A 14,006-nucleotide genomic window follows, 5' to 3' on the forward strand; every position below is an offset into this window, starting at 1 on the left:
TTGTTCCTAGACAATACTTTATATACTAAGGGATCGGATTTTAACATGTTTCCAGCTATTTGGGGAGAAACTAGTTCATAAATTCAAAATATTAGTTATGTCACTATTGTTATTGCTGGTGTTCTTAGGGTAAGACTATGAATATGTAAACCAACAAACTGTATTCAAGAGAAAACTTAAATGTGATTTAGGGACATCAGAGAGGAAGTTTTTTAAAAAATCTTTTTTTTTAAATACTTTAGTTGCATTTGGACACAACACCTTTATTCTAATTATTTTTATGTGGTGTTGAGGATTGAACTCAGTGCCTTACTTGTGCTAGGCAAATGCTCTACTACTGAGCCACAACCCTAGCCCAGGAAACTTTTTTTAATGTAGAAGAAAACTACCAATTAAAACTTTGCTTTTTCTCCCTTCCCCACTCCACCAACAGCCAGTGCAAGTCCACATAGATTGTTATTCACAAATTGGAGCATATGATTACCTTGAATGCTTTTGGGCCTATTCCTGAAGAGGTTATATTATTTTTGCTTAGATCAAGCCTTTCCAAATTCGGTAATCCATTAAATGCTTCATCCGGGATGGAGGTGATAGAATTCCCTAGGACACACAGCAGTTGTGTTAGGCCCACGTGCACATACATACATGTTAACATGTGTAAGGGGTGTATGCATGCATGCATGTACATGGTTATTGATTATCTGGAGGAGAAAGCAATGTGCAGAACAAGGACAGAAAATATATAAACAAATGCATGTTCACAGTAATAACTAGACAATTCAACATAATCAGAATTTTCTCTCAAAAGTTCATAATGGTCAGTACTTCATGTTTCACATGACTCTGATTAAGACAGCCAGAATGCAGTCTGCTGGATAGTATTGGTAGCATTCTGCATCTACAACAAAAGTATGTTTCTGCAAGGTTATATAGAAACTGATTTTTCTTTTTCATATTTTTTCATTTCTGTTTTGGAAATGGACTGGCAACATGTTACTATTTTTATCCAAGAAATCACAGACAAGTCACTAACTTCCTGTAAGCATGTTTCCTTCTTTGTACAAGAAGCCTGGGAAGGAGGCTGGAGCTTCCTGGGGCTAGAGCTCAGTGGCAGAGTGCTTGCCTAGCACATGTAAGTCACTGGATTCTATCCTTAACACCACATTAAAAACAAACAAATAAAATAAAGGCATTCTGTCCATCTACAAATACAAAAAAAAATTAAGGAAAAAAAAAAAAAAGCTTGGGAAGATCATCTCTCAGACCACATCCCTCAAACTAATGCTATCCTCTGTTTTCATTCTGCTTCAGTTTGATAAGTTTTTGTTTTGACATTTAGTTAAGTATGGTAGTTGATTATTTTAAGCACAAAAGGTGACCGTTCAGAAATAATACATTCTATAAAAACCATGTGATGACCTGCTTGTAAAACCTAGATAGGATGGTCCAGCATGGGTTGTTCATCCTTCCCAAGACTTTGAATTTTCACAAATTGAGCTTTCTTAGGGCAGTCTATACTTGGCATGTAGCCTGCAGGAGGAGGGGCCTTAGTGGGCATGAGAGGAATTTTTGAGGTGATCATATGAAAGTGGGATGAAAGCCTGTGTCAGGGAGGCTATGGAAGCTATCTGCAACAGGACTCTGCCAGTGTCAAAGGTATTAGCAGAGTCCTATTGCAGATAGCCGTCCCTGCACAAACGTTACACCCATTAGATCCCCTCACTCCTGCTTTCTCGGGACTACCCCTAGTGTGTCCCATCAGCCGGTCTCTCACAACTGGTCTTGCTGTTCTTCCACTCTGAACCTGTCTGGTGGCCCTCTGGGCAAGATCTGTATACCACATTCCCACTGAAATGGCTAAAGTGAGCGGAAACAACTGACACTAGTGCTGGCAGGTGGTGGAGCCTCAGGAACTCTCCAACACTTCTGGGGCAAATGGTGTGGCCAGTTGGAGTTGAGCGGTTTCTTACTAAGTTAAATGTGAATTTGCCACATTGCTCAGCACTTCAGCTCCTGGACATAACCCCAGAGAAATAAAGACTCAAGTCCATACAATCATCTGTATATGGATGTTTAGAACAACTTTGTATATAAGCACTCCACTAGAAACACTGGCTGTTCCCCAGCTGGCCACTGGTTCATCCATACAATGAAACATTGCTCAGCAATAAAGAAGGACTGGCCAGGCACAGTGGGGCACTGTGACTTGGAAGGCTGAGGCAGGAGAATTGCAAGTTAGAAGCCAGTCTCTGTAATTTATCGAGACCCTGTCTCAAAAAGGGATGGGGATGTAGCTCAGTGGTAGAACAACCTAGGTTCAATTCCCAATACCACGAAAAAGAAAAGAAAAAGCCCAACTGAAAACTGTGCAATTTCATTTATGTGACATTCTCTAAAAGCCAAAGATATAGGGGACAGAAAACAGATCAGTTTTTTTAATGAGATAGAGACACGAAGAATTTTGAGGAGTGATGGAAATATTCTATATCTTGATTATGGTGGTATTTATATAACTGTATGTATTTGTTGAAACTATAGAACTAGACACTAAAATAAGTTTTACCATACATAAATTGTACCTCTTTAAAAGTGACTTTTTTAAAAGATCCTTGGAAAAACATCATTTGGTTTGAAGTTTGCTTTCCACCTAACTGAGCTGTTCTATGGTGAGCATCTGTCTTCTGCGCAGAACACATGTGTGATGAAATTAGTCTCTAATGAAATTAAAATGTAAAACATGCGTTGAGCAGTGAGAGTCACCATTTACATCTAAAGTACAAAATAAAACAAGTCAACATCTCTTACCAAGGAGCTCCAGACTTGTTATCTCTGGTGCTGTGAGTGGTGGGATGTGACTGAGGGCTGTGTGGACACAGCTGATGGTCCTGTAGGACAGGGAGCAGCTGCTGGGCAGGCGAGGCTTGCCTCTACGGGGAGCAGCAGTGGCGAACCGGGAGGGCAGGCGGAACACATCTCCTCTCACAGCATCTTCCTCTTCTTCCTCCTCTCCTTCCTCTTCATTCTCCTCTTCCTCCTCCTCCTCCCCCCTTCCACGGTAGAGCCATGGGTGTGCTGGCCTCCCCTCCCTAGGGCTTGGCTTCCTCCGTCTCCGGCTTTCCTCCTCACTGTGAAGCGTGCCCTGGTCTTGGGGTCCAGCAGTCTCTTCCTGGTGCCCATTCTCTTTAACTTCTTCATCCTCCTCAGATTCAAGTGCTTCTTGTCTGAATACTTGGTCCATTTCCACCTGAGGAGGTGGCTTATGAATGGTAGGTTCTCTTTGTTCTGAAGAATCACCAGAAAATTCATTTCTATCATTTAACGCTTTACCACTGAGTAGGGAATAGGAGACTAATGACCATGCAAGAGCAGGTAGCAGGGGCAAGTTGAGGATGTTAATAGAAGGAAAAAATCATAATGAAAATGAGGTTAGTAAATATTATTCCCTCCAATATTTGAGTGCCACTTTGAAATTTTTCTTGAAAAAATTTAACCATAACTTTATTTCTGTTTTGGAAGATCTGTACATTTTTGGGGGGGGGGGGGATGGGTCTTAGTACTAGTTTCTACATTAGATAACTTAGCACTTATTTTGGCTAGAATTTAACACTATCTTATCTGGTGACTGAAGAGGGAATAATATTGCCACATGATGCAAAGTGGAAAGTAATGCTGTTGTGATATTGTGATATGATCAGATGTGATTCCTTTAAAATAGATACTGTTCCATTAATTGGAGCTATTGATAATGTAAGAATTTATAGCCTGCTATCAGACATTTATTTTAAAAGGTGAAACTTACATGTTTTACTTATAGTTTTTATTTATAGATTTATTATTATTTTCACCCAATTTTCTTTTAGCTCCTTGGGCCTGATGGGATGCTCTGAAATTCAGAATTATAGACAGAAAATTCTCTTTGGGGGGGCTAGGGAGAGCTTGCCTAGCATGTGCAAGACCCAGGGTTCAAGCCCCAATACTGCAAATTAAAGAAAGAAAAAGTTCTCTCTGTCTTTTCTGGACTCTATATAAATCAGTTTTATCATCAAGAATGTCCTGGCCCTAAGTGGTATTGTTTTAACTTAGACATATGCACAGGAGTGCTGCTCATCATTCCATGACGGTGAGAGAAGGATCATAGAAAACAGATCTACACTTGTATTTAGTTTTATATCTTTGGCAGGAAGTGAAGAAGACGTGACGTAGGTTTTAGATTCAGTCTTAATAAGTAAAGAGTTCTAAGGAAAAGTGAGTTCACAGTACCTAGGTTTTCATCCATCAAAATTTATAAATTAATCATCTTTCTTCTTTCACATAATACTATATACAAACTACCCCTAAAAAGAACTCAGAAAATATAATCACTTGGAAAAATTACTTGTGGTATTAATTCAGCATATATTATAAAGTCAGTTATTTTTTCACATCTCTAACAAAGCATGTAGAAGGAGAATAGGAAAAAGTAAGGGAAGTGAAAGCTATCATATTGAAGCATTTAAAATCCTTCCTGTATATCCAAGTTTATTTTTCCAAAATAACTACAACATTTCAAAAGTACTCCATGTCCTTTGAAAAATGTCTGAGAATTTCTGGATCTTGCCCTATAGACCTTGTATTTCACTCCAAGGAATCATTTTCATTAAACACTTTTATTTTCTAACATTTTTCACAAAGCATGTTTTAGTAAGTAATTGGCAGGGTGAAGCAAAATACAATTCCTAAATATGCTAAAGTTCGTGCTGGCAAGACTTTTATAGATACTTACTTTGTGAATAACTGTGTGCTTCTGTAGGAGCACTCTGCCGGGTTATAGAAAAGAGAAAATGTCTCTATCTCTCCCTCTCAAATTATTTAAAAAGTGCTTGTTTCTTTTTACAAGTCATTGACTTGGCTTTTCTCACAAGAGGACTGGACCTTCCTCCAAAGGACCTCTACTTGGTTAGGTACCAGCCTCACTGGAGAGGGGTCAGTGAGGATCTAAGAAAACTGCTCCACACAAAACCTGTATTTCCCTGGAGATTACTCAGGCCATGAAGCAGGTTCCTGTGCTGCCCTGGAGTGTTTGGGAATAGCCAGGAGACTTGAAGCTTTGTTCTCATGACTTCAGTATCTTCATTTGAAATGATAACTGTACCCATGGTGAGTTGGATTAAGTGAGATAATGCCTGTACAGATCAGACCAAAGTGCTTAATTCATAATAACCCATGGTCTACTGTAAAAATTCTGTCACTGTATGTTTAAAGCTAGAAGTCACATGTGGAATGTAGTCTGGTCCTACTCTAATAGAGTCACAGTCATGATGTTCTATACCCTGCCTACATACTTCCTAAGACTCTGTGTTTATGAGCACTGTGCCTTATTTTAAGTAGGTTGATAGCTAGTTCATCATCACTTACAGCTTAAAGTAGTGACAAAATAAAAACAAGTAGAAGTTAAAGACACATGTGATTTTTTTTTTTTTTTTTGGCTAAATCTCTATACCAGTATCAGTGCAGACGGGGCAGCATTCCCCTTCAGGTGCAACAGTGTGGGGGCACATCTGGGGGTGGCACATGGTTTCATCACAGAGCACTTTTCCATCTGAGCAGAGGCAGGTGGTGCAGGGCTCAGGAGACCATACAGCTTTGTTGTACATAGTTATGCCCTTTACCAAGCAGTGTCCCTTTTTTCCTAGAAGAGAATAATAGCACATTTAATTTTCTTAAGTAGTTACCAGCATTTGTGAATGGACGTGGACAAGATGTGAAGTCAAACTGATATAACCGGCCAAGAGCAGAATCTGTGACACGGTAAACATTTGTACACAGGTAAAAAGGGCCTCTGAAATGTTTTTCACTGGCTCTCTTTTCAGCTGCTTTCAATAAGCCTCTGAAAATGATCTCCCCATGGTAACTTGACTGTGAACCACACATTCAGCCTTTCAGGATAGGCTAAGTTACACAACAGAAGGAACAACCCTCTAAATCTCAGTTGTTTCTTGTTCAATTTGACAACAAGCAGGCTTCCCAGATTGCCACAGTGATAAGAAAGAGGTTGAAAATCACACTTGAGTTTCAAATGTCTAATCATACTGGCCAAAGCAAATTGTGTGGCTATATCTAACTTCAGAGGGGAAAGCAGTGCAGTTCTATGGCGTCCCCAGAGAGCTGGAACAGCGCCAGTAACCACCCACATCCCATGCTTGTGGATATAAACACGGGAAAGGTGAAACAGACAGCCTGTTTCTGTGGACATCTCAGTAAGACATTGCAGCTGTCTCTTTTCCAGTTCTTATATTATTCAAATAAAATTTGCATACCATAATAGTTGCCCTTTTAAAGTGCACAGTGCAGTGGTATTTAGTATATTCACTTCTGTACCTATGCTTGTCCACTTATCTGCAACCCCGTATCAGCTAGCTATAATAGAGAATATTAAGGAATATTTTCTTTTCACCCCAGGTATCATTGCTGATGCCTTTCCTCCATCTGAGCCACCGTCCTCAAATTCTACCCCTAGATGAGCTCTCACTGGTCTCCTCTTTACCCAACCCCTGCCACTGTCTCAGCCCATTCAGGACCTATCTATCTCTCATTTTGGTACTTGCAAATAAACTAATCTCACCCATCTATTCACTCTGGAAAAAAATAAACATGATTTTCCCCCCTAATTTTATAAGCACTATAGCTAAACCCTTTCAAAACTCATAATAGTTTGTTTTACAGAAATGAAAAAGCTGATCTTCAAATTTGTATTGAATTATAAAGGATATAAAATAGCCAAAATAATTTTAAGAAAAAGCTAGAGGCCTCACACTTCCATATTTTAAGAAACTACAAAATGTTTACTACAAAGCTACAGTGACCAGCTTATGCTAGTGTGAATATTGAAAGACCACACATCTATAGCCAATTAATTTTCAAGAAGGATAGAAAAACCACTTACTGAAGAAAGGAAAGTCTCTTCACCAAGTGGTGCTGGGACAACTGGATTTCCATATGCAAAAGAATGAGGTTGAACTTCTACCTTGCACCAAAAACAAAATATAACTCAAAATGGATCAAAAACCTAAATATATAAAAGCTAAGACTATAAAGTTCTTTAAAGAAGATATAGGGGTAAATCTTCATGACCTCATGTTTGGCAACAGATTCTTAGATATGAAACCAAAAACACAAGCAATGAAAGAAAACAAAAGATATTGTCAAGAAATAAAAAGGCAGCATACACAGGGAGAGAAAATGATTGCAAGTCATATAAGTCTCTTATCTAAACATATGGTTACAGAAGTCTTTAGAGAAAAAGACAACACAATTTAAAAATGGGCAAAGAGTGTTGGGGCTGTAGCTCATTGGTGGAGCGCTTGCCCAGCATGCATGGGGCACTGGGTTCAATCCTCAGCACAACATAAAAATTAACAAATAAAATAAAGGCATTCTGTCCATCTACAACGACAAAAAAAAAAATTAAAAATGGGCAAAGAGCTTGAATAGACATTTCTCCAAAGAAGATAAACAATGGACTGTAAGTCATAAAGTCTAATGCCCAACATTATTTGTCCATACAGATGTGCAAATCAAAATCACAATGAGTTTCTACTTCATACTCACTAGAATGATGAGTTAAAAATTTTTTAAATATTTTTTTGTTGTAGATGGACACAGTACCTTTATTTATTTATTTTTGTATGGTGCTGAGGATCACACCCAGTGCCTCACATGCCAGGCAAGCACTCTACCACTGAGCTACAGCCTCAGCCATAAAACAATATATTAAATTTAGCATTACCTTATGACCCAGAACTTTCACTTGTAGGAATTGAAACAGGTGTTCAAATAAAATTCAACAAATGTCCATTGCTACACTACTCACATTAGCCAAAGGGTAGAAGCAACCCAAATGTCTATGAAGTGATGAATGGATAAATAAAAAATGTAATTTTCCATAAATGGAATATTATTTTCAGCTATAAAAAGGAATGAAGTTCTGATACATAGTATACATGGCTGAGCCTAAAAATGTCACATATTATATGATTCCATTTATGTGAAATTTTCAGAATAGGCAGATTCATAGAGACAGATAACAGATGAGGGTTTGCCAAGTGTTGTAGGTAGGAAGGAATGAGGATTTTTTTTGTCCTGGGGTTTTTTTTTTTAATATATTTTTTCCTTTAGTTATTGATAGATCTTTATTTTTTATTTATGTAAACATGGTGCTGAGAATTGAACCCAGTGCCTCACACATAAAGCAAGTACACTACCGCTGAGCCACAATCCCAGCCCCCAGGGTTTTCTTTTGAGGTGATGAAAATGTTCAGGAACAGTAGTGGTCATTGTGAATGTACTATAAATACGACTGAATTTACTTTAAAATGGTAACGTTTATGTTATTTGTAGTAATACAGTAAAAAAAAAAGAAATATTTGGACTGGGGCTGTAGCTCAGTGGCAGAGTGCTTGCCTAGCATGTGTGAGGCACTGGGTTTAATCCTTAGCATCATATAAAAATAAACAAGGTATTCTGTCCATCTACAGCTATAAAAATTTTTTAAAGAAATATTTTAAGATCACTGTGAAAACATTTTTTTGACAATTTAGAATGTTTAATATACATCTTCTGTATTTTTTATGCATATCATCCTATATATGCCAATCAAAAATCCCAACAGCATTTCTTGTAGAAATAGATAAAACAATCATGAAATTCATATGGAATAACAAAAGACCCAGAATAGCAAAAACAATGCTAAGAAGGAAGAGTGAATCAGGTGGTATAGCGGTACCAGACTTCAAACTATACTACAGAGCAATAGTAACAAAAACAGCATGGTACTGGTACCAAAACAGGCGGGTGGACCAATGGTACAGAATAGAGGACACAGTAACCAATCCACAAAACTACAACTATCTTATATTTGATAAAGGGGCTAAAAGCATGCAATGGAGGAAGGATAGCATCATCAACAAATGGTGCTGGGAAAACTGGAAATCCATTTGCATCAAAATGAATCTGAATCCCTTTCTCTCGCCATGCACAAAAGTTAACTCAAAATGGATCAAGGAGCTTGATATTAAATCAGAGACACGGCGTCTGATAGAAGAAAAAGTTGGCTATGATCTACATACTGTGGGGTCGGGCTCCAAATTCCTCAATAGGACACCCATAGCGCAAAAGTTAACAACTAGAATCAACAAATGGGACTTACTCAAACTAAAAAGTTTTTTCTCAGCAAAAGAAACAATAAGAGAGATAAACAGGGAGCCTACATCCTGGGAACAAATCTTTACTCCACACACTTCAGATAGAGCCCTAATATCCAGAGTATACAAAGAACTCAAAAAATTAGACAATAAGATAACAAATAACCCAATCAATAAATGGGCCAAGGACCTGAACAGACACTTCTCAGAGGAGGACATACAATCAATCAACAAGTACATGAAAAAATGCTCACCATCACTAGCAGAGAAATGCAAATCAAAACCACCCTAAGATACCATCTCACTCCAGTAAGATTGGCAGCCATCATGAAGTCCAATAACAACAAGTGCTGGGGAGGATGCGGGGAAAAGGGTACACTTGTTCATTGTTGGTGGGACTGCAAATTGGTGCAGCCAATTTGGAAAGCAGTATGGAGATTTCTTGGAAAGCTGGGAATGGAACCACCATTTGACCCAGCTATTCCCCTTCTCAGACTATTCCCTAAAGACCTAACAAGAGCATGCTACAGGGACACTGCTACATCGATGTTCATAGCAGCACAATTCACGAAAGCAAGATTGTGGAACCAACCTAGATGCCCTTCAATAGATGAATGGATAAAAAAAAATGTGGCATTTATACATAATGGAGTATTACTCTGCATTAAAAAATGACAAAATCATAGAATTTGGAGGGAAATGGATGGCATTAGAGCAGATTATGCTAAGTGAAGCTAGCCAATCTTTAAAAAATAAATGCCAAATGACTCCTTTGATATAAGGGGAGTAACCAAGGACAGGGTAGGGATGAAGAGCTTGAGAAGAAGATTAACATTAAACAGGGATGAGAGGTGGGAGGGAAAGGGAGTGAGAAGGGAAATCGCATGGAAATGGAAGGTGATCCTCAGGGTTATACAAAATTACATATAAGAGGAAAGGAGGGGTAAGACAAGATAATACAAGTGGAAGAAATGATTTACAGTAGAGGGGGTAGAGAGAGAAAAGGGGAGGGGAGGGGAGGGGAGAAGGGATAGTAGAAAATAGGATAGACAGCAGAATACATCAGTCACTATAATGGCAATATGTAAATCAATGGAAGGGTAACTGATGTGATGCAGCAAGCTGTATACGGGGTAAAATTGGGAGTTCATAACCCACTTGAATCAAACTTGGAAATATGATATATTAAGAACTATGTAATGTTTTGAACGCCCAACAATAAAAAAAATAAAAAGAAAAAAAAGATCACTGTGAAAACATTTTTTGACAATTTAGAATGTTTAATATACATCTTCTGTATTTTTATGCATATCATCCTATATTAAAATTTTTTTTCAGATGGGCATAGAGCTATGAGGATTATGTGCCTATAATCCCAGCTACTGAGAGGCTGAGGAACCCACAAGTTAGAGATCAGACTGAGCAACACAGCAAGACCCTATCTCAAAATAAATAAATATGAAAATAAATTTTTAAACAGATGTGAGATCACATTATGTGTACTACTTTTAGATCTTTTAATTTTTTTATTATTATAGCCTGGATATCTTTTTCCTTAACTAAGAAAATTTACTTTATCTTTCTTTAGTGGTTATGGATACACTTCTATAACAATGACTGTTTTAGTTGATTTCTTTGCCTCTCATTTCCCACTTATGGTGTAAATGTCACCTAAATCACCAGTTTTTGTGATAATGGTATGTTTTTTTCTGTTAACTCAATGGAAATAATAATTTAGAAGCATTTGGTCTTATTGAGATAATGTATGAATTACTGGCCATAGAAAATTATATGATGTTGTTTTCTTTTGTCTTTTCGGAGTTCTGTTTAATGGTGACATACCTATAATTACTTTTTTCTTATAAACTTAGAACAATGTGGTTCATTAAATACTAATTTTTAAAAATACCTAATTGAAAACTTTAGCAGATTTTCCAGTCTTTTCAACCTTTAAAAAGGTAGTAATTTAGTCTTTTTTATTATTTATTTTTTAGTTGTAGTTGAACATAATACCCTTATTTTATTTATTTATTTTTATGTGGTACTGAGGACTGAACCCAGGGTCTCGCTCGTGCTACGTGAGCGCTCTACCGCTGAGCCACAACCCCAGCCCGTTATTTAGTCTTTTTATAAAATAAATTCAGTGGATTTCACTCTGAAAAAAATTTGGATTGAAATATTTAATAACTGTGTGTTTATAAAATCATTTAAATAATTTATTTCTATTCTATATAATCTGTAGTTACAAATGAAGAAGCCCCTTAAATATTTTTTAATTTAGCTGAATTATGATTATAACTATTTAAAATGCATAAAATGCATTCAAACTGGAAAGAAATAACCCAAAATGATAGCTTTGATTTTATTAGCATAGTGATAGGATAATTTTCTAATTTTTCCAATAATTTTGTATAATTATGTTTCTTAAATTAATTTTTTTACATTATTCTAAAATGTACATTTTTAGATTAAACCAAAAGTTAGGAAGTGTGCTAACTTGGATTTTTCTTTTAAAATTTAATTTCATGGAGGTTCTCTTTCTCTCTCTCTCTTGCCTCTCCCAATCTTCTTTCTCTCTCACACTATTCTCTTACCTGGTAAAACATCATAGCTTGATTCTACTCCAGGAAAACTTGAAATTGATTCAAACTTTTCCTCTGTGCTGTAATCAAAGTGAACTGTGGGAAGTGTTCTTGCTACTGGTGCAACAGCTGTTTGTGGAATTCCAGCGTGTCTGTTTGACCTGTGGTTGAGTGAGGAACTTTTTCTCAGTCTTCGATAATACATCTTCCTCCTTTGCTTTCTAGGAGTGTCTTCATTTTGTCCAAAGTCAGGTTGGAAAATGATAAGCAGAACAAAACAGAACCAAACTGCAAGCTTCATGTTTGCTTTAGTGAATCTGGTTTCTAGAATGAAACAAAATTTCAAAGTTAGTGCTGACTGAATTTTTATCCTGAAAATTGGCTTGTTATTGCTAGTAATTCCTCAGTAGGAAGGCTTTGAGAAATAATGTTGATGTGATGCATGGGTTATATCCTATGATATTACTGCCAAATCAAAATTTGGACTTTTTCTATAAAAATCAAAGAACGTTTCACATCTTTATCTCTAGACCAGGTTTGAGCAAACTTGGACCATAAAAGGCCAAATAGTAAATATTTCAGGCATTATAACTGTGTTCTCTGTTGTGACTATTCAGCTGTGCCACTGTAGCATAAAGTCAGCCACAGATGATATGCAAATGAATGAGTATGTCTTTGTTCCAATAAAATGCTCATTACTGTCAAAGACAGACTTGGCACCTGGGCTGCAGTCAGCTAACTCCTCTCTGGGCCTCACTATGCTCTGGGGTTTTGGCAATTACTTAAGAGATTTCTCTTCACCTGTCTGCTAAGGCATTCTGTGACTAAAATCACCTACAACCCATTTCACCTGTCTTTCTGGTTTTTTGTTTTTTGGTTTGGTTTTTGATTTTTGGTACTGGGGATTGAACTCAGGTGTACTCAACCACTGAGCCATATCCCCAGCCCTATTTTTGTATTTTATTTAGAGGCAGAGTCTCACTGAGTTGCTTAGTCCCTTGCCTTTGCTGAGGCTGGCTTTGAATTCACAATCCTCCTGCCTCAGCCTCCCGAGCTGCTGGGATTACAGATGTGTACCTCTACACCCAGCTCCTGTCTTTCTATTTTGATTTCTTATTCTCTAGCTTTCTAATTTATTGGGGAATGACCTGATTGTACCACATAAAAGTAACAGTGACATGACATCAGTGATAAACAAAAGAAAGAGAGTAACTCTTAATTGGCAGGTCTAGTGGCCAGTGCAGGGCCAAGCATGTTGTGAAACTAAAAAAGGACTTTGAGAAAATAAGTATTTAGGCACAGTTTAGCCATCAGCATTGGGTCAGATGACTGGTGCATTCCAGTGAAATTGGGTAGTATGGACAGATAAAGAGAAATTTCCACAGGTAATTGCCAGGACTGCAGTCAGAGCTCCCCTGAACTTCAATTAGTTCTGCCAGCGAAGCTGGTGCAACTTCCACTGCCTCTCAAAAGTCAGCTGAGACACCTTTTTTAAATGCACACATCCCACCCCCACCCCCATGCACCACTTGCTGCCCCATCCTGACAGCCCTTCTGCAGTCCTCGGCAATGGTTCTCTCAAGGCCCACCCTGAGATGGAGAGCTGCTGCACAAAGTCCAACATCCATTCCTGATAAAATCTCAGCACTAGGAATGAAAGGGAAAAGTCATCCCTGTGATAATTGTCATTTTTAAAAAACTTACAGCTAACCTCATACTCAGTAGTAAAAATTCAATCTTTTCTACTTAAGATAAGGCACAATGCAAGGACATCAGTTCATAGCACTTCTTTCTGCTCAACATTTTACTGCATTTTCTAGCCAGTATAATATTACAAGTTCAAGAAATAAAATATGTGTCCATATTGTACATAAATACCATTTTATAATCTCTGAACAGATAGTTTTTATTGTTGTTCTTGGGGAGGCTTCATTTTGTTTTGTTTTTGGTACTGGGAATTGAACTCAGGGGCAGCACCACCGAGCTACATTCCCAGTCCTTTTTACTTCATTAGTTTGAGACAAGGTCTCCCTAACTTGCTGAGGCTGGCCTCAAAATTATGATCCTCCTGCCTCAGCAGGAATTACAGGTGTGTGCCCCTTCACCCAGCAGAAAATACATTTTTAATGTGGAACAGGGCATATTTACTAACAGACCCAAATATATTCTGTCTTCCTATAACATTTAAGAAGACTAGGATTTTAATTCTTATAAACCTGCCCTTTTTAGAAAATGCATCCAGAAT

General features: G+C 37.6%; 2 protein-coding genes across 5 annotated transcripts in view; one reads left to right on the top strand and one right to left on the bottom strand.

Moving 5' to 3' along the window:
* Window positions 1–14,006, top strand: part of Cenpp (centromere protein P) — a 230,506-nt gene that overhangs the window by 155,100 nt on the left and 61,400 nt on the right. The window lies entirely within an intron of this gene.
* Ecm2 (extracellular matrix protein 2) overlaps window positions 1–14,006 on the bottom strand; it is a 34,664-nt gene that overhangs the window by 11,932 nt on the left and 8,726 nt on the right. For 3 of the 4 annotated variants that reach the window (XM_013356718.4, XM_013356717.4, XM_040271209.2), the window contains 4 exons: window positions 11,774–12,085; window positions 5,480–5,668; window positions 2,806–3,348; window positions 485–600 (listed from right to left, as the gene is read on the bottom strand). In XM_013356718.4, coding sequence (XP_013212172.2) covers window positions 485–600; window positions 2,806–3,348; window positions 5,480–5,668; window positions 11,774–12,062 — 1,137 coding nt within the window. In that variant the 5' untranslated portion in view covers window positions 12,063–12,085. The remainder of the gene's footprint in view (window positions 1–484; window positions 601–2,805; window positions 3,349–5,479; window positions 5,669–11,773; window positions 12,086–14,006) is intronic. The other variant, XM_005320864.5, reaches the window with a different exon arrangement.

This window comes from Ictidomys tridecemlineatus, chromosome 13, assembly GCF_052094955.1.
Source record: "Ictidomys tridecemlineatus isolate mIctTri1 chromosome 13, mIctTri1.hap1, whole genome shotgun sequence".
Classification (NCBI taxonomy): Eukaryota; Metazoa; Chordata; class Mammalia; order Rodentia; family Sciuridae; genus Ictidomys; species Ictidomys tridecemlineatus.